Source organism: Desmodus rotundus, chromosome 11, assembly GCF_022682495.2.
Source record: "Desmodus rotundus isolate HL8 chromosome 11, HLdesRot8A.1, whole genome shotgun sequence".
Taxonomy (NCBI): domain Eukaryota; kingdom Metazoa; phylum Chordata; class Mammalia; order Chiroptera; family Phyllostomidae; genus Desmodus; species Desmodus rotundus.
In genome coordinates this window covers 97,360,506-97,380,139 of record NC_071397.1, presented here as the reverse complement: position 1 = coordinate 97,380,139, position 19,634 = coordinate 97,360,506, and the positions used below count along the sequence as shown (strand labels likewise).

General features: G+C 53.0%; 1 protein-coding gene across 3 annotated transcripts in view; it reads right to left on the bottom strand.

Moving 5' to 3' along the window:
* The window catches only part of TMEM181 (transmembrane protein 181), a 56,209-nt gene that overhangs the window by 20,621 nt on the left and 15,954 nt on the right, over positions 1-19,634 (bottom strand). For all 3 annotated transcript variants that reach the window (XM_024552002.4, XM_053913863.1, XM_071219657.1), the window contains exons 2-6: positions 14,445-14,548; positions 10,663-10,718; positions 8,880-8,970; positions 7,522-7,643; positions 3,882-3,992 (exon numbers count right to left, since the gene is read on the bottom strand). In XM_024552002.4, the coding sequence (XP_024407770.3) occupies positions 3,882-3,992; positions 7,522-7,643; positions 8,880-8,970; positions 10,663-10,718; positions 14,445-14,548 (484 nt within the window). The remainder of the gene's footprint in view (positions 1-3,881; positions 3,993-7,521; positions 7,644-8,879; positions 8,971-10,662; positions 10,719-14,444; positions 14,549-19,634) is intronic.

Below are 19,634 nucleotides of genomic sequence, written 5' to 3'. Positions count from 1 at the left end.
TAGGAACCTTTTTTTAAAAAAATATCCTTACCCGAGAATATGCTTATTGAGTTTAGAGAGAGGAAGGGAGAAAAAGAGGGAGAGAGAGGGAGGGAGGGAGGGGGAGACAGAGAGAGACACATCAACATGAGAAACATCAATCGGTTGCCTCTCATGTGCACCCCGACTGGGGATCAAACCCACAGCCTAGGTATGTGCCCTGACGGGGAATCGAACCTGAAACCTTTTGGCGTATGGGATGATGCTTTAACCATGGAGTCACCCAGCCAGGGCCTTAGGAGCCTTTAAAAAAGTAATTTCTCTTCTGATTATAAAGGAAATAGGAGCTCATTATAAAAAATAGAAGAAAAAGGGAAACAAATTAAACATTAAGCCCACTACCCAGAGACATCCTCCTAGACAGTTTATTAAAATATTTACCACAATCATCTGTAATAGCCAAAAACTGGAAACAACGCAAATGCCCGTCAACTGATGCTAGATACACAAAATGCAGTACAAGTACCCACAGTGAGATGTTGTTCAGCAAACAAAGGAATGAAGTACTGGTACAACAGCAGCATGGACGAACTTGAAAATGTTACATTAGGGGAAAAGTCACTCACGGAAGACCACACACTGCAGGACTGCACTCATCTGCGATGCCCAGGACAGGCAACTTCGCAGACACAGAAAGAAGATCAGCGATTGCTAGAGGAGGGGGCGGGGGTGGGGGAGATGGGAAATGACTACTAACAGGCTGCTTCCGGGGTGATGAAAATGCGTCAGACAGTGGAACTGGGTGCACAACTCCGAACAACCTAAAAACCACTGAATTATCAGTTTAAGAGGGTAAATTTCATGTACTGAGTTACGTCCCAATAAAGCGTTATTTTAAAAAAGGAAGCCATTAGGACCCTGATGTAACAGCCACACCTTGATGAGGTAGCTGTTTTACAGATAAGGAAGTGCAGGCTTGGCAATGTCAACCAGTAAAGGACTGGGTCGAACCTGAACCCAGCTCCCCGTCCAATCTGAAGTCTATGTTCCTGGTCACTGGGCTGGTTATCCTGGTGAGTGGAAGGAAGGAGGCTGATTTCAGGGGACACGGGAAAGCGACGGGAGCTGCGCCACGCCAGAGCCTGTGGCTCAGCAGCGGTGCCGGCAGGCTCGGAGGGGGCAGGCTCGGAGGGGCACTCGGGGCCAGAGGAGGAGGCCCTACCTTCCTAGGGAGGGTCACCAGTAACCTCCTCACCACTGTTCCAGATCCATGCTGTTTCTTTAGGCTATTCTTGATCCCACATCCTTAAGAAATTACGGTTTTCACTAGTTAAATGATATTCTCAATGATCTCGGTGAGAACGTCAATGAAGTGAGACAGGAAAGACAACAACGAGAAGGAAAGCAGTAGAAATCACCAGTCAGAAATACAGAACACACCAACTGAAATGAAGAATACAGTACGGGGAAGCAACAGTAGAGTAGGGGATGCAGATTTAGAAGATAAGGAAGCAGAAAACACCCAATCAGAAGGGCAAAAAAAAAAAAGTGAGAGTAGTATAATGAGCCTCCGGGACAACTTCAAGCACGCCAACACTTGTATCATGGGGGTGCTGGAAGGGGAGGAGAAAGAGCAAGAAACTGAAAACCTATTTGGAAAAACAATGGTAGAAGACTTCAAAGGATTGGCATGAAATATTCAAAGCGATAAAAAGCAGGGACCTACAACTAAGATTACCCAGAAGAGCTATCATTTAGAATCAAAGGCCAGATAAAGAGCTTCCCAGACAAGAAAAAGCTAAGGAGTTCATCATCACCAAAACAGTATTACAAGAAATGTTAAAGGGCCTTCTTTAAAACAAAGAGGGAGAAACAGTAATAAAAATATGAGTAACAGGCAATAACTATACATCAATGCTTTATTTATTTTAAAATTATTCTTGTTTATCTTATACAATTGTACCAATTTTTCCCCCTTTGCCTCTTCCACCCAGTCCACCTCCTGCTCCAGAGTCAACCCCACACCATTGTCCATGTCCACGGGTCACTCATACATGTTCTTTGACTAATTCTTTCCCCTTCTTTCCACCATTCCCTGCTGGCCCCTCCCCTCTGGCAGCTGTCAGTCTGTTCCATGTTTCCACGTCTCTGGTTCCGTTTTGCTTGTTAGTTTATTTTGTTCATTAGACTCCCCTTTTAGGTGAGATCATATGGTATTTGTCTTTCACTGACTGGCTTATTTCACTTGTTATAATAGTCTCCAGTCCCATCCATGCTGTCACAAAAGACAGGACTTCCTTCTTTCTTTCTGCTGTGTGGTATTCCGTTGAGTAAATGCACCACAGTTTTTTGATCCACTCATTTACAGGTGGGCACTTAGGCTGTTTCCTGCACTTGGTATTGTGAATAGTGCTGCTATAAACATAGGGGTGCAGAAGTTCGTTTGAACTGGTGTTTCAGGGTTCTTAGTGCATAGTCCCAGCACTGGAATCGCTGCATCAAAGGGCAGTTCCGTTTTTAATTTTGCTGCATTCCCACCCACAGTGCAGGAGGGCTCCCTTTTCTCCACATCCTCGCCAGCACTCGTTTGTTGATTTGTTAATGACGGCCACTCTGACAGGCGTGAGGTGATGTTTCATTGTGGTTTTAATTTGCATCTCTCTGATGGCTAGTGATGCTGAGCATCTTTTCATATGTCTCTGGGCCCTCTATGTGTCTTTAAATGTAAATGCATTACTTTACTTTAAATGTGAATGGATGAAATGCTTCAATGCAAACACACACAGTGGCAGAATGGATAAGAAAGGAAGCCCCTTACAGGGGCTGTCTACAGGAATCAGACTCACCTCAGGTGGAAAGACACACACACACACACACTATAAGTAAAGGGACTGAATAAGATATTTCATGAAATGGCGGGGGAGGGGGGAGAAAGCTGGGGGAGCAGTACTTACACCAGATAAAACAGACTTTAAAACAAACACTGTAATAAGAGACAAGAAGGATCCAGCAATTCCACTTGAGTATTTATCTGAAGAAACTCAAAATACTAAACCCAAAAGACATGTACATCCATATGTTCACTGCAGCACTATTTCCAAGAGCCAAGATACGGAAGCAACCTAAGTGTCCATGGGTAGATGAACAGATAAAGAAGTGGTACATGTATACAGTGGAATATGACTCAGCCATAAACAAAGAATAAACTCTTGCCATCGGCAACAACATGGGTGGGCCTAGAGGGTACTGTGCTGAGTGAAGTAAGTCAGACAGAGAAAGAGAAACGCCAGATGAGTTCACTTCTACTGTGTGGAATCTAAAAACCAAAGTAAATGAACAAGCAGCAGAGAAACACACTCATAGATAAGAGAAAATTCTGACAGTCGCCAGAGGGGAGGGAGGTTAGGAGGATGGATGAAAAAGCTGAAGGAATTAGGAATCAGAACAGGTAGTCACAGAACGGTCACAGGAGTGTAAAGTGAAGGAAATACACAGGGAATAATACAGGGTGGGCAAAAGTGGGTTTACAGTTGTGCGTACATGGAACACAGTTTACTCCATATTATTATTTCTCCACACGAACAACTGCAAACCTGCTTCTGCCCCACCCGGTATCGTAATAACTATGCAACTAGCTACTGTGCCGGGCAGGTTCTAGATTCATCGGGGGTTTTACTTCCTTAGTATATAAATATCTAATCTCTGGGTTGTAAACCCGAAACTAATATAATACTGTACATCAACTGTAGTTGAAAAGTAAGAAAAAGAAATAATTGTCCTATAACTTTTTAAAACTGTACATGTCTTCCATTCCCCAAATAACACAACTTTGATCACTCAGCAGAAGAATGGAAGCTGAACAATGGAGCCGGAAAAACACCCGAGGCCAGCTGCATACTTACTGTGAAGTCCACTTTCTTGATGGGTACCTTGAGGTGCTCGAATCCCACAATCACTGTATACTTCGTGTAATTCAGGTAGCCGAGGTGAGCGACGATCATCTCTGCACACTTCTGCAAACACACAGAGAGGCATGGGGTCTTTAAAGCAGGCAAGGTCCCCTCTCCCTCCAAGTGACTGTGAAGTGACACGTGTCAACACCAGCGACCTGAAATGACCATCTCCAGGGAACTCAGCAGAAGCCTACACAAATGCAGGGGCCGGCCAGCCACACACCGTTCTCAGAGAGAAAGATCCCAGGGGGTATTTTTAGAAATAAACAAAATGACTTACGGTCCTTAGACTCTACTTGGGACGATTCAAAGTAATATGCAGCCGCCTAAGGAAGTTTCCAGGGTAGCACACACCCGACACCTCCACAAACACACTCGTGTGTGGGGAACGTAGCTGAGACACAACCAATCAGACCCTCGGCTCCCTTTCCTCCTCGGGCCAAGTCTGCAGCTGCGGTGAGCGGACCGGCGCTCGTCCCTCTCCCCACCAGCCTGCGGTTCCTGACACGGAGCTGTTGGCAGTCTCCGTTAGGCCCGGACGCACCCACGGCCAAGGCTGTGTGAATGACAGCTACTGTGCTTGTGTTGGGTGCGTGCTCAGTTCTCCACCAGGAGCCCCCTGCTCCTGTCCTTTAGAATTAAGAATCAAGCCTCCTCAGGGCTCCTTTCGGGGGGCGAAGGGGGCACAGAGGCGTACTTGTGGCCAGGTGGACAGAGATCCCTTCCCACAGACCTCTGCCCGGCCACCCCACCCGGCCAGCACGCTCCTCCGGAACTTCCCGGCACCTGACGGAGGGCACTGTCTGCCCAGAACTCACAGGCTCCTGTGGCTTTCCCGGTGGCACCTGCTAGCACTGTGGCTCTGACCAGGGCACAGTCACCCCTACTGATAATCAATCAGAGGCTTCTTGAGCCAGGAACGTCTGAGGTCAGGGTAGGACACTAGGTCTGCGTGCCGACTCAAGGAACAGGAAGGACGGCAGAGGAGAGGCGAGTGCGTGAGCCATAAAGGCAGTGTGAAGGCACAAGTCCAAATCTCTCAAAACCCTCAGGTTGGCTGGTGATGCTGGGCTTGCACTGAAGCCCGCCGTGACGGGTGTGGGGAGGGACCCATGGGGACCCAGGAGTTCCCCATGACCCCAGACCCTGCTCTCCCACAGCTGACACATGAGTCAGCGGCTATTTATGCCCTTCGTCTCCCACCCAATCAACCTCCCTCATGGGCAGCGGCCACCTGCTCTCAGGGCACATTTGTGGGGCCCTGGTCCCAACAGAACCAAACCCACCTTTCGTCTCCAACAGTGGGGCACGGGGTGGTGCACGGGGGCGGGGGGCAGCAAAGCGCTCCGCGTGATGCAAAGGCTTGCATCAGTGACTGTATCTGTGCTGCACAGATAAGCACTTCTCCCAAGGTAAGAGTCTGTCTGGATTGAGAGGGAAGCCTCAACCAACAAAAGAGTTCTGTGTCAGGCTGTACATGTCTTCAAGTTTAAAAAGCTATGTCAAACCACCTGAGGCTTTGCAGGCCCCAAGTTCAAGCGGTGGTGCGTGTGCTGATTACAAAGGCCCTCTGAAAACCGCTTTGTCAGAGTGCTACAGCCTTCTCACCTGCTTCGGGGGCAGGCCGCCTGCTCCCCGAGGTAGACAGTGTCTTTCTTCACATCGAAATAAAAAAATGGAATACGAAGGGGTGGTCACTATCTCTGTGACGCAAAAATCCCACCTTTTTTTAGGTCAGCGTTAGAAAGAGACTTGAGCAGAGAGAGAACCACAGAAGGATGAGCCCCCACAGGTGGCATGGTGTAAACTGAAGTGAGGCTACCAATGGGAGAGGGGAGAAACCACGGCGATGCACGAAGGACCGCTGTCCAGGTGTGCAGACAGCACGGTGACGCTTCCAAGAAGCAGCAATGGGGGCAAGTGGCCCCATGGGGAGGCCGGCTCTAGTCAAAGCACAGGCTTTGGGGGGCGGGGGGCAGGGCAGCAGTGGTTAAGTCATCACAGTCCCGTGTCCTGGGACTCCCTTTGGTCCCAGATAAACCAGCAAGACCAGTCACACTAGCCTCAGGACTAGGTCACAGACCACCTGTCCATCACCTGCTCAGTCCGAGAAAAGAGCAGGTGCTGAGGCTGGACCCCCTGCCGTCTGCCTATGGGTGGAGCCGTGGTCCTTTCCGACTCCACACCTGCCATCCCTCCTATCCATTCAGCCGCACCAGTGGAGCACCTACTGTATACAGGCACGGTGGGGGTTGGGTGGGCGCCTCCTGCTGGCACAAACACTGCACGCCCCATACGACATTCAACCTGATCCCACGGTCCACAGACAGGCTGGGGAGGTGAAGCCCCACTTTACTGACGATGAAACTGCAGGTCAGAACCTCCCGGGCCTGCTCACAGTGATGAGTGGAGGCGGACGACAGCGGTGCTTCCCCACGAGACAGCTGCCCGGTCCACCTGACAGGCCAGCCCAGCAGGGCCACTGCTCCAGTGCGGGGTGGAGGAGGACATGGCAATGACTTGGCCAGGAGAGGGAGGCACTGCCCCCCCCTCAAAACCCACCCTCTTCAGGCCGTGGCTCTGATCCATCCACAAAGAGTGGCCACAGCCAGGGCCCACACTGGGCAGGCGCCCTCCCCTCCCTCTACCCCCACACTGGGCAGGTGCCCTCCCCTCCCTGCACCCCCAGGGCCCACACTGGGCAGGAGCCCTCCCCTCACTGCACCCCCAGCCAGAGGAACATGCCGCAGGTCTCAGTGCTCTCAGCGAGGTGTACACATGGGCTCTGAGGGCATGCTCTGCAGAACGGAAGAATGTGGGCTGAAACCCTGTGCCCCTCTGAGACTGTGTTTTGACCTCTCTGAGCCGCGGGTTCTTTGTATACAAACAGGCCCTAAGGAAGATCCTACCCCGTGGGGCTGCTGGGAGGACTGAAGGAGGGGCCTGGCTCAAGGCCCAGCAGGGAAACCGCTGTCCCCACCCTGAATGCAAACGCACGCTCTCTGGTGCCCCCACGCTCTCCAGGCCACTGTGCAGTCCTGAGGGCACGACCTCGCTGCAGAAGGGACCTGGTCTGACCCTGCCAGCTGCGGCAGACACGGTGCCGACAAAGTCCCGGCTGTGGGGCTCCCGACCGCACAGCCACACCCTGCACCAGAAATGGGTGCTCAGGCACAGGTCACTCTTTCCAAGCGGCCTGGCGCTCTCAGGGCCCCCGGACAGATCAGGGCAGGCGTCACACGGCTGGGAACAACCTGGCGCCCCACGCAGAAATGACCGCAGAGCAGCGGTGGGCCTCCACCTGTGACAGGCGGCCCGTCAGCAGCCGCCTAGGGACACAGCCGGCAGTAAGTCACACAAACCAGTAAAGTACACATCACACATACTCGGGGTGTGTGGTGTGTTTGTGTGTGTGTGCTTGTGCATGCACGTGTGTGCACACGTGTGTGTTCACGAGCATTCGTGAGGGTATCGGATATAAAGTCATAGAGTTTTCCTTCCCATCTGCAGTATGGATTTTTTTACCTAAGAAAGCGAGTCTGAGATGGTGGAGCGTGAGAATGAGCACAGGCCACGCGAGCGCACTCACCCCGGTGCATGTGAGGGTCCGCGTCCGATTGTGAGCTTTGTTATGGATGAACCTGGTGGTCCCATCTTCAGCTACCCCATCCACTTTAACAGTCATGGAAAAGTTTGTCTGAATAGACGTTTCTACAAAACAAAGAAAGCCAGTGTCAGGGACCATGTCAGGCACGTCACACCGACCAAGTGCCTCCTGGCTCTGTGACAACCCAGGGCTACAGCATCTTTGAAAACCCCGCCCAGCCAGCAAGGTGAGGACGCTGTTAGCGCCACCACTCCCCACCCCAGGGGCCATCAGAGCCCGCAGTTCAGCTCTGTCGGTCACTTCCCAGAAGGTCGAATGTTTCATGGCTAATGGATCATTTGTTATTTCCCACAGATCTTTAACTTAACTTTATACCAATATTAAAGAATAGATTCATAGTATTTTTTCTAATATATAATTTATTTTTCTGATTACATGCTCATTGTTCTAAAAAATTCAGAGGAAAAAGACTACCAAGACAGCATGAAACACTCTAACCCCACCCCCTAGAGAAACCGTAGTACCATGTACGGTCCGGCCTCCCAGGCCCTCTTCTAGACCTGCACATACACAGTTGATACTGAGTTTATTTATCTTCTTAAAATGTTACCCAAAAGGGGGCTGATTGTTTTCTAATATGCGTCTTTTTTTCACTTCATTTACTGTGGTCAAGGGTTCTTTTCAAATTCTTCCTCAACCAAAGCACCTCACCCGGATCACAGAACACAGAAGATACCGTTGTGGCCACGGTCTCAGCCCTCCGGGGCCGGCACACAGCCAGTGCCATTCTAGGTGAACAGAGCTCATCCACTGTACGCCAGGGATGCTTTGGGGAGGGTTTTTCAGCCTTGGCACCACCGGTATGCTGAGGCCACGTGGTTCTTGGCTGTGGGGGTCTGTCCGGTGCACTGTAGGATGTTCAGCAGCACCCCCTGGCCTGCACCCACTAGACACCAGCAGCGCCTACTCCTCCCCGGTTGTGAGAGTCAGAAAGTCACAACGGCTCCAGACACTGCCAAGTGTCCCTGGGGGACAGGTCTATGGCCTCAGGGCATCAGCACTTAATTTCCTCCAGAACCCCCCTGAAGAGGGCGGCAGCACCTGTGCCAAGCAGCCACCAGGCTGCGCTGACCGGCTCTCCCAGAGGGCTGTGTTGTCACCTGCTCGGGAGGACAACGGAGAATGCAGAAGGGGCTTCCAATCTGTCACCGCTACAAAGAGCAAAGGCCACCTGTGTAATCTACCTCTGAACACCTTTTCAAAGATTTTAAAGCCCTTTCAGCTTTTTAAATATGACGCTCTGTACAAAGAAAACTCAGAGCGAGCGTCGGGCTGCATACCTCGTGACTGATTCAACTCAACAACACACGCCAGCCACAGTTGCTGGTTGTAGGCGGACAGCGGATTCGAATGCACTTTGATTGCCTTTAGCTGAAGGAAAAGGAGAAAAAAGTTAAGCAACCCACGTGACCTTTTCACTGCATCTTACCAAATAACTCACCTTAACATCCCAAACTTACATTTAGCAAATAGGTTCGCGCGTTAGTGCCGAAATAGTTTAGTTTTCCTTTCGACGACGTAAGTGAAATTCTGCCTTCCCGAAGAAGGACTGACTCTCTGCCACAATCCCCTCTGCCTCTCACGCAACCCTCTCCGCGGGAGGCTCCCACCACCCGCAGCCTTGGGATGACACTCCTACCTAAACACCCAGAAAAGGCAGTCTTGGAGAAAAACACCGCAAGTGCGCGTGATGGGACATGTAATAACAAGGACACCAAAGGAATGTATTTGCGGGAATCTTGATTTAGTATCAATATGCTGGGCATGTCACTGTTTGATGGCTCCTTTCAGCTTTAGAAAAGTCTTAACACCCTTGGGGAGAAAAATTAGAGGGGACCACACAGCCAGTGGCGCTTCTGCAGTGTCTCTTGGGAAACACGGCACTGCTGTCCAAAGGCAGGGGGTGAGGAGGAAACCGCTTCCGCAGCCCACCCTCGGTCCCAAAGAAAAGCACTGTGTGCGTGCAGTCTTTGAATGCCACATGCGTCTTCTGTGCTGTGACGCTTACGGAGGCCTCTATAAAGCTCTGTGACCAAAGGTGTGCCCCACGGCCACCTGCACGAAGCAATCTACTGCAGGAAAATCTGTCATCCTTCAGAGGGGAGGGTGACCCTTCGGAAGCACGTCAGCCCTGTGGGCCAGCTGCTACAGTCAGTGTCTTTACAAAGACTGACATCTGGTGAGACAGAGCGTTTAAAGATCCACCTACGGCCCGGAAGGCCATGGCTGCACCTCTCCAGACCAGAGACACAGGAAAACAAGGAAATGCCGAGAAAACAGGGTGCACAGGGGGCCCTTTCAAGCTGGCAGGAGCAAAAAGGAGAATTAAAAGGTGTAAGTTTTAGGACATTTTCTTCCTTTTGCCCTTTTGAAAACTGTAAAGGTGGAAATGCAGCAGGGGGCTGGGAGAACAGACAAGGGGATCTTTGAGGTCAGATAATCCGAGTTAAACCATACACGTTACGGTGCCCTGAGGCTGCAAGACAAGTGTGTTCGGTTCACAGATGAAGATTATGTTTGATATGCAGAAAAAGAAACGGGCTTAGTGGTTTGGGCTCTCACAAGCTAGCATTTATTAAAGAATACCGAAAATCTCCAGTTGGAAGGACTTCTGGTTTTTTTCTAAAGGCGGTGAAAAATCAAGGGAAATTTAAAAAGAAAAGAAAAAAGGATATTTAATTTAAACCAAGTTCGTGCAAAGAATACCAATCATCCAAAAGAACTTTACTGTTGGAAACCGAACCTGGAGGCCATGTCTTAGCTGGAGCTACAACCAAGAGCACGCAGGTTGTCAGAACCGATAACCAGGACGAGCCTAGCGGCCTTTGGAAATGAACTGCTGCTCCCTAGGCGTTTCCACCCCCCTCCCTTCTCAGGCCCCAGGCATGTATGATGCAGAAAAGGCCCTTTTATCAAATGAGCACCTGGGGGCCTGCCGCTGACAGTGAGGTAAGAAACACCGGTGGCCTGAGAAGCAGACTGCAGGGCCCCCTGAAGCGGGCCATTTCCTAGGGACCTGCAAGTGCACATGGCCTGTCGTCCGCCACTCACACCCCATCTTACCTGTTTGCTATTATTTAGTGAAACATAAGCTTCAGAAGTCTGGATCACTTTGGGCCCTAAAGTGTAACAGAGAAGGAAAAAAGTAGGTTATAGTCTACGTGGATAATTAATTTATTGGCTTTTTTCAAATGCCAACGCAGACATATATTACATGGAGGTGATCTTATTCTCCTGGTCTGTCTTAGAGGTGTCACATCTGTGTGAAATGGAGAACCACACGGACACGCAGCGCCCACTCCGCAGCGTGCTGTGACTCCCCGACACGGGTGAGCCCGGTGTGAGCGCCACACGACGTGCACAGTGCGCACAGCGTCCACCTGGGTGGGAGCCTCTCCTTCACTCTGGGCGGCGCTCTCGCTGCGCTGCACGGCCCCGAAACAGTCACGGTACCGTGAGCATCTACGTGGTTTATAAACTGCAGAGACTTCTGCTGAAAACTAAAACACATTTATCCATTCATATAATGAATCCAGTCTTCCAAAATTATTAAGCAGAGGATATTAAAAGAACATTATTGCTAAGGCTTTATACCTAAAAAACATTATACCTAAGGCTTCTCCTGAAATAACACATACAGAAGCTTCACAGAACTGTACGCTGTATTTGTTTAGCTTCAGCCTTAAAAGAAGTGATCCAAGGAGACTGTGGATCTGGTTCCAGTTTGATTTTGAACTGCGTTTGTTCTGAAACTAATCGCTCTCAGCTCGATGCCAGCTTCTGGAGCTGCTTCAGTGACGCTCCCCAGCCTGCCGCTGGTCCTGTGTCGCTGGAGAACCGGAACCCAGAATGTGGTTCCACAGGAACAGAGGAGTAAGGATGAGTTTCCTCCTCCTTGGTTCTGGGGTTTCTGGGACTGGCTCTCTGCCCTGCTTTGTTTTAAAGATGCTAATGAGCCTGCGTCCAGTAGTGAAGAGAGCAGACAGCCCAGGAAAACAGGCAGAAAACCTCTGGCGGCTCCTCCTAATCAACCACTTACAAGCAGCAAGGAGCTAAGTGGCTCTGTTTATGACACTTCAGGACGTTTGTTAACTAAGAAGTGTAATGAGGTTGGCTGAACCTCAGAACCAACCCTCTTTGTTTCTAGAAATCTAACTGGACTCAAGCCCCACAGGCCCCTAGAGGCAAAGTACAAAGGGTGACCCAAAAGGAGGTGTGCTACACCCCCAAAACTACTTGAATTCTCTGATCTACACTGACAGAAATCAGAGAAGGTGAAGAGGAAGGGACGTGAAGTTGGATCGGGCTGAACAAAGGGATATGGGCCCACGACGTAGCGATTCTTCATTGAAAGCTGCAGCTCGGAGGTTAGCGAGGGCACTAACAGTTTGGTTGTTGGTTGGCTAAAGCATGGTCTGGAAGGTGGCCCCCAGTAAGCGAATTAGAAATGCCGCACCTGCCTCAATTAATGTCGAGGAAGGGATTCCGAGGCCTGGGAGACGGGCCTGATAGGGTGGAGCTGTCCTTTAAGACCTACTGGGAGTGTCCAGAGACCTACCACCGCCCACATCACTGCCAGAATCTGGTGAGGGGCCCCCAGCATCCTCAAGCACGCTCACAGCTCTACGGCAGCCCTTCTCCTCTGTAGGCTGGGCCTCACTCGCTGTGGGCACTACGGTCCCTGAACTAGGAAAACACTATAACTGATGGTACAAAGGCATAACTGGTAAGACTGGGCATGGCATCACTGTGACCCCTAGTGACCCATCCCCAACAATATTTGCTTCTTGTCCCCTAGAGGTCTTGCGTCCACCAGGAGACACAACAATGTCATCACTGAACTGGAAACCTAAGACTGCCCCTGGCCAAGGTGGGCTCCTCCCACCTCTGAATCAGCAGGCAGAGAAGGGGGTCCCAGAGCTGGCCGGGGGCCTGAGGCCGACCGCCCAGGGGACGGGACTGCTGGTTCACAGTGGCGGTGTGCCCAGGAGACAGGAAACGGCTCAGGGTGTCTCCTGGTGCTGCCCTGCCCTGCGACTACGGTCAATGGCAAACTACTTACGGCCCAATCCAAGGGCGACTAGAGCCCCAGGCCCTTCAGGAACGGAGGTCTGGGTTGCCCCACCAGGTAAACAACCGCGACCACCTGAGATGCCTGCTGAAGGCAAAGGGAATGTGGAAAGGGTGGTGGAATGAGGAGTTATACATCCCAGCTGGGGCCACGGAACTCGTGACAGAAACAGGACTGCCACTGTCACGAGCATCTCCTCCTCATTTTGTCATGGATGTGTCTGTGTGTGTGTGCAGATACATACATTAGGCAAACACCTCTGTTTTCACCCCTCTCATTCCTGTATCCAGTGACACAAGCTGTATTGACATTGGTGACTGGACAACACAGCACGTAAGTACCGCTGACCCCACATCACAGTGCTGAGGTGTCAGGAGGTGAAGAAGAGCAAACGTCACCCCAGGACCCCACCTGCCCCTCTGGGGGAGGGTCCGTGTGTTCGGGCTGTGCGCGGGACAGCTGCGTGATGTCCCTGTTACTGTCTTCAGGACTGGGGATCGATCGTGGTTTACGGTGATGCCTGTGGAGGCCGAGCAGACGAGGGGTAGACTTGCGATGGGGAATTTTCTGTGTCAGCTCGACTGGGCCACAAGGTGCCCGGCCATGTGGTGCGACGTCACTCCACGTGTGGGGGTGAGGCTGTTTCCGAGCGAGGTGAGCGCTGAAGGGGGTAGGTGAGTCAGGTAGGCAGACGGCCCTCCCCAGTGTGGCCGGACGGCAGGCATCCAACTTACTGCAGGCCTGAACAGGACAAGAGAGGCTGAGGAAGGGAGAATCTGCTCCCTTCGCCTGGCTGTCTTCGAGCTGGGACATTGCCCTGCGCTGGTCTTTGGGCGTGGACTCAGCCCGGAACTTAGAGCACCAGCCATCCTGCTTCTCAGGCAGAGACCACATTGTGCGCTTTCCAGGGTCCCCATCGGCCCACGGGCCAGGTCCTCACAGCAAACCTGGACCTGCGCACACCCTCTCGGTGCCGTTCCACCCGTGGTCTGTGTCTCCGAGAACCCTGACTGATACCAGCACTCTATGGAGGAAGGAAAGGAGTAAGAAAACCCTGCTGTCGTTTTTCTTCTCTCAGCCTTGAGGCCTCACTCTTCACGCCTGCAGGCGTGGAGAAGAAGGTCAGATGTGATCCTGGATGTTTGAGGCAGTTGGTGCTTAAAGAGTCAAGAGTTGGCTGAGGTCCACGAGACTGGAGACCTCGAGGACATTAATGCCCCCCTACCAATCTGACGGGGCAACTGTGAAAATCAAGGAAGATAATGGATGTGTCCTGTGCTGTGATTCATGCAATTGCGATCCCTCGATGGGACACCTGGGGCCCTGAGGACAGGGCTCCCTCCTGCCAATAAGTCCCACGTCAGCAGAGCAGCCTCTTCCTGCCCTGTGGACACCCCAGCCCCGAGCTCCCAGCATCGCACACCCTCCCCAGCACTCGCTGGCTGGACTCTCTCCATGGCCCATCAGCCAGCGTGCTCTGGGTTGCCCAGTGCCCAGCAGGGGCCTGGCACACAACCGTCTCTCCAGAAATGTTTGTCCAGCAGAAGGTACATGGTCAAGGCCGCCTGGGGCTGCCGCACTGAACTCAGGCCCTGGCTGCTGTGTGGGGCAGGACCAGGGTCAGCCCTCCACCTAGTGGATGCAGAGAGGAACGGCTGCACCCTCCACGATGGGCCCTCGGCGGGTGAGAGCAGGTGGGTACAGCTGGGCCAGGCTGAAAAGCACTGCCCCAAGCTGACCGTGAATGATAAAATGATCCCAACCTGTGCCTTACCTTTGATCCCAACGAAGATGGTCAGGCCAAAACAGACGAAGAAGACGACAAACACGAGGACAAAGTGGCGCTTGGAGAGCGTGTACAGCCGCATGGGGGCCAGCCTGCGGAGCAAAAGCCAGTGGGTGGGGGGCAGCAGGGAGCCGGCTCAGGCCAGGGGGGCCCTCCCCACCTGCCAGCCCTCCCCTCAGAGTCAGACCTACTCTAAAACCAGGTGACCCATCTGGAAAAACAGTCTGGATAACCTCAGTGACCACTACAGGGGTGGGTGACATTCCGGTGTGCTGGGAGTCAAGCACTCCGTGAAGAGGCCCTGCCACCCTGGTCTGCACAGCACCAGCGGCACCCCACTCCATGTGGCGGAGCAACGCGCCGCTGTGTCTCCCACACCCACTCAGGGCGCATGCCCCCCACCCCATCAGCAGGGGCCGACCTCCCACACATCCCACCTCACTCACACACACACACACACACACACACACACACACACACACACACACACAGTGGTAACTGCTGGCTGTCACGACCGGGCCCAGACCGGGAGGGCGGGGCTCCCAGCATCACAGCTCCCTCTCTGGTCTTCCCGCCAGCCCCCAGTTTTGTTTCCTGTCCAGAGCCCCGCACCATCTGAGACCCCCCACTCGCGTCGCCCATCGTGGCGTACTTCGGCCTGACCTTCCCTGTGGGGTTTGGTTTTGTTTTGTTTTCAACCCTTACCCAAGGATATTTTTTCATTGCTTTTAGAGACATAGAAACATCCATGTGAGAGAGCAGCATTGATTGGTTGCCTCCCCTCTGTGCCCGGGCCAGGGATTGTCTGCACCTAGACCAGGGATGAAACCTGCCACCTAGGCATGTGCCCTGACTGGGAATCGAACCCACAACCTTTTGGTTACAGGACAATGCTCCAGCCAACTGAGCCACACCGGCCAGGGCTGATGCACCAAGCAAGCTGCCTGTAGTCGTCTGTGAGTTAATGTCAATATGGACCCTGTCCTCACAAGGACCCTCTCTCTGGTCCCTGCCAGGTCTCCCCACTGTGTCCCTGGGTCAGGAGAAAACCGTGGTGGGGCAGGTGCCATTTTTTTTAAAACTCCCTCCATCAGAGGCAGGGAAACTACGGGAAAATCTGTGAAGGACCAGAAGATACATGTTTGAGGCTTGGCGGGCCACGTGGTCTCTGTCTCAAGTCCTCAACACAGCCCCAGAGGTGACATAACCAGTGTACTGTATGTGGCTGTTTTAATTCAGCCCTCCCACAGAGAGGCGGCTGACCTCTCCCCTAGAACCCTTCTGGCCTCGGCAGCCGGGACAGCAGGGAGGAGTCTCTCCAGCCTCACAGACAGAAAACAATACCCCTCTGCCCAGCGTGCCACTGGGTGCCACTGGGTGTCACCGGGAGGGGGAGGGACAAGGTTCGAACCACCCACAGAGGATCAGGTTGTTTGTTTTGTGGCCTGAGGCTCACACGGCTGTGTACACACACACCCTCTCCCTTACAGGGCGGGGGACTCCAGTTCTGTAGCAGGAAACCCGAGGACCAAGGACGGTATCTCAAGCCGCTGTCCCTCATCCCTCTGATGTGGCTTTGTTGGTAGAAGGTCAGCGCTCCCCAGCAAGACCTACCAGGGCACGTGACCGTGCTGACCAGGGTCACAGTGAAGAAATAAAGGAACAAGTGTCTCAGTCCTCTCCTTTAGGACTCAGGCCCAAAGGGTGGGCCATGTGTGACCCTGCCATGCATGAGATGAGCCGCCCAGTGGGTTAAGTGGCCTGAGTCCAGCGAGATTCTAGACCCAGAGATGGCGAGGCCCAACCGCCCCAAACATCAGAGCCAGAAGTTACCTCAGGGGAAGCCCAACCCCTCCCATTTGCACACAGGGAAACTGAGGTCTAGAGACACAGGACACTCGCCCAAGATGTCACGGCTCCTGCCCCTTGGCAGGAACTGCTGCGCCCTGGGAAAGGGGCTCCAGGAAGCAGGACAGAGCCGAGGGGACCGGGCTCCATGAACGCCCTTCTGGGAGAGCCCTGCGGAATACAGGGCTGGCAGAGAACAAGGTCTCCTTTGTCACTTGCCTGTTACCTCCCGGTGTCCGGGCTGTGGGTACTTCCTTCACGGGTGTTAAATACCTGCCTAACACTGCCGAAGGGAAGACTCCCACACAGTGGCACGGGGCCTTCTCACACAAGCTGAGCGGACTGCACGCCAGGGAAATGCAGAGAGTCAGCGGTCGGCAGCGGGCTGATCTCCGAGTTCTGATGGATGTGCTCGGCCCGGAGACGCGGACGCCGGCATATGGGCGGCAGGTGTGCGGACATGCTCTGCACTATCCCGGCCACTCGCCTGTCAATCCAAAGTCCCTTGAACAACTACACAAGGCCACGCATGGTGCCCCATCTGCGGCTCTCAGGGTAACCGGCCCCCGACGAGGCCGAGGCTTTGAGGACTAAGGACTCCCAGCAGAGGTGAAAGCAGAGAGATCAATTGGGAGTAGAGAAAAACAGAGTAAGAATAGTGCTATTTTAAATTTTTTTTTTAGATTTTACATATTTATTTATTTTTAGAGAGGGGAAAGGAGGGAGGAAGAGAGGGAGAGAAACATCCGTGTGTGGTTGCCTCTCACACGCCCCCTCTACTGGGGACCTGGCCTGCAACCCAGGCACGTGCCCTGACTGGGAATGGCACCAGCGACCATTCAGTTCGTGAGCCGGCACTCACACCAGCCAGGGCAGAAGAGTGCTATTTAAATTTTTGATTTTTAAAACACATTATCAATGATTGACTATAAAAGCACAGTTATTTAGCAGGTGAGAAGGAATGTTGAAAAGTGACTTAAGAAAGGGATCATTTCCCTTTCCTTAAAATTTCCTCTTAAATTGATTTTACTAGAAAATTTCCCGGTTCAGGGAATTAGAAAATATTAGAAAATCAAGCATCACTCAGCTCAGAGGAAGATACAGGGAAAAAAAAAAAAAAAGGCCCTGCTTGAGCAAATGTCAGCGGCCCAGCCACCCCCACTGACCAGGCTGCTGGGGCAGGGCGGGCATCGCGCCTCACTTCTGCGGCAGCTTCAGTTTCCTGACCAGCAAACCTCTCCAGGCTTCCTCACTCTGGGAGGTCTGGGGTGCAGAGACCCTCTCCAGCCACCGGGTGCCATGATAGGGGACAGCACCATGGCACAACTCCACGTGACGATGCTTCCCTGGCCACCGTCCTTTCTGCGCTCGACTTCTCATCTCAAAGCTTCGAAGCAGTTCACCAAAAAACCAGAGACTCTGACACCTCAGGGACACCATCCCATTCCAGACAAGTAACAGGCCTACACAGCCGTACGAAATGACAAAACTCCGAGAGGGCCACATAAAGACAGGATGAGCAGCCACAGCAGCAGCAGCAGCAGCAGCAGCAGTGAGAAGTCAAGGCCACAGTGAGACTGGCTCAAGACTCAGGACAAGTGTCCCTGCCGGTTCCCCTCCGCATCTGACACCCCCAGCTGCCTCAAAACACACTTCCTGCCCCGAACCAGGCACCTGGTGGTTTCTCTGCCTACATCCCGGTTCACCTCCCTGCCGAAATGCCAGTGAGTTTCCAAAGAGCAAGCTAACCTATTCCACCAACAGCCCTGCGCGTCCTGGTAAGCAGACAGCTTTGGCGCTCTGTGCTCAGGCCACGGGATGAGAGGAGTATTTTTGTAAACGCTCACAGGCAAGACTGTGACGCGGAAAATTCCCACAGCGAACCCCCAGGAGGCCGCCTTTTTGTCACCAGATCCTGGCCCCAGATCTAAGACATGGCACTGTGTGGGCTCTGACGCTGCGGACCCCCTTCCCCTTTAACAATCTTCCCATCTCTGGGAACCACCCCTGACCCTCCAAATCACTGCTTCGTCCTTCTGACGTGAGTACCACTAGCACCCCCACTCCTCACCCCCAGGTGAGAGAGATCAGGTGAGAGAGATCAGGCTTGGGAAGGCGAGATCACAAAGCTGCTAAGCGGCAGAGAAGCAGCACGTGGGCCAAGCGTCGGGCTCCTGGGCTTACACCCCACAGCGCTTCCCGGCACAGCAGAGCCAGACCCAGGACGAGCCCACTCACACCCCTGATGGAACAGCTTCTTCTGCCCCCACCCCAAACTGTCTCAACCTGACCCAGCATCCATGGCTCACCTGTATGTCCCACCTGCCACGAAGCTTTCCCCCACTTCTCCATCTCTCATGGAGGCCCATGGGTCTTTCTTAAAAACTTTATTTATTTATTTTTAGCAGAGGGGAAGGGATGGCAAGAGGGAGAGAAACATGGAAATGAGAGAGAAACATCGATCAGTTGCCTCTTGCTCGTACCCCAACTGGGGACCCGGCCTGCAACCCAGGCATGTGCCCCGACTGGGGATCGAACCTGCAACCTTTGCTTTGCGGGATGAGGCTCATCGAACTGAGCCCTGCTGGTTAAAACCATTACACCACACGTGGTCTGCACGACATAGCTTGATGCCTGAAGACAGAGTGTCAATCTGTCTGCACGGGCACCAGCCTCGTGACAGGCATTTAGAGAACGTCTACTCAGCTTTCACTGGTTTGCTTACAAGTGTTCACGTTGTTCCCTCACATTGGTGCTGAGATGCCCAGGAGCTGGGAAAGTGCCCCCCTCCCATACACCTGGCCAGGCCTAGCACAGCACCTGATGAATGCACCCAGAGGACCAGAGCAGGAAGCCTTCCTGCAAGGCCCTGCCAGCTCGGCGTCTCTCGACTTCTCCTCCTAACGACCCACCGTCCATCTCCCTCCCGGGGCCTGTGCGCCCTTTCACAGCGCGCACCTAACACTCATACTCCACAGTTCCGGCCTGGCCAGAGCCCCCAGGCCCTCGCCACGGACAGACTGTCCCCTTAGGGCCAGCTTGGACTCTTTGGGTCCCTTCTAAATTAACTCCACTTTCATGAATGATTTAAAATGTCACAGGCACATTTCCTAGAGAAACTAAAAACACTCCTATTGGGAAGCCAAGCCCAGGACTGTGGCAGCTGTCTGCCCTGCCGCCCTCACTGCGCATATTCATAACCACGGACCCAGGGCCCACTTCCCAACAAGGGCAGGTCTATGGAGACTGCAGTTCCAGCGAGAAGACACTGGAAAACTGTTCTGCGGGGCTCTCCTCGCCAAAGACCCCCACTGTCTCCCCGGGACACGT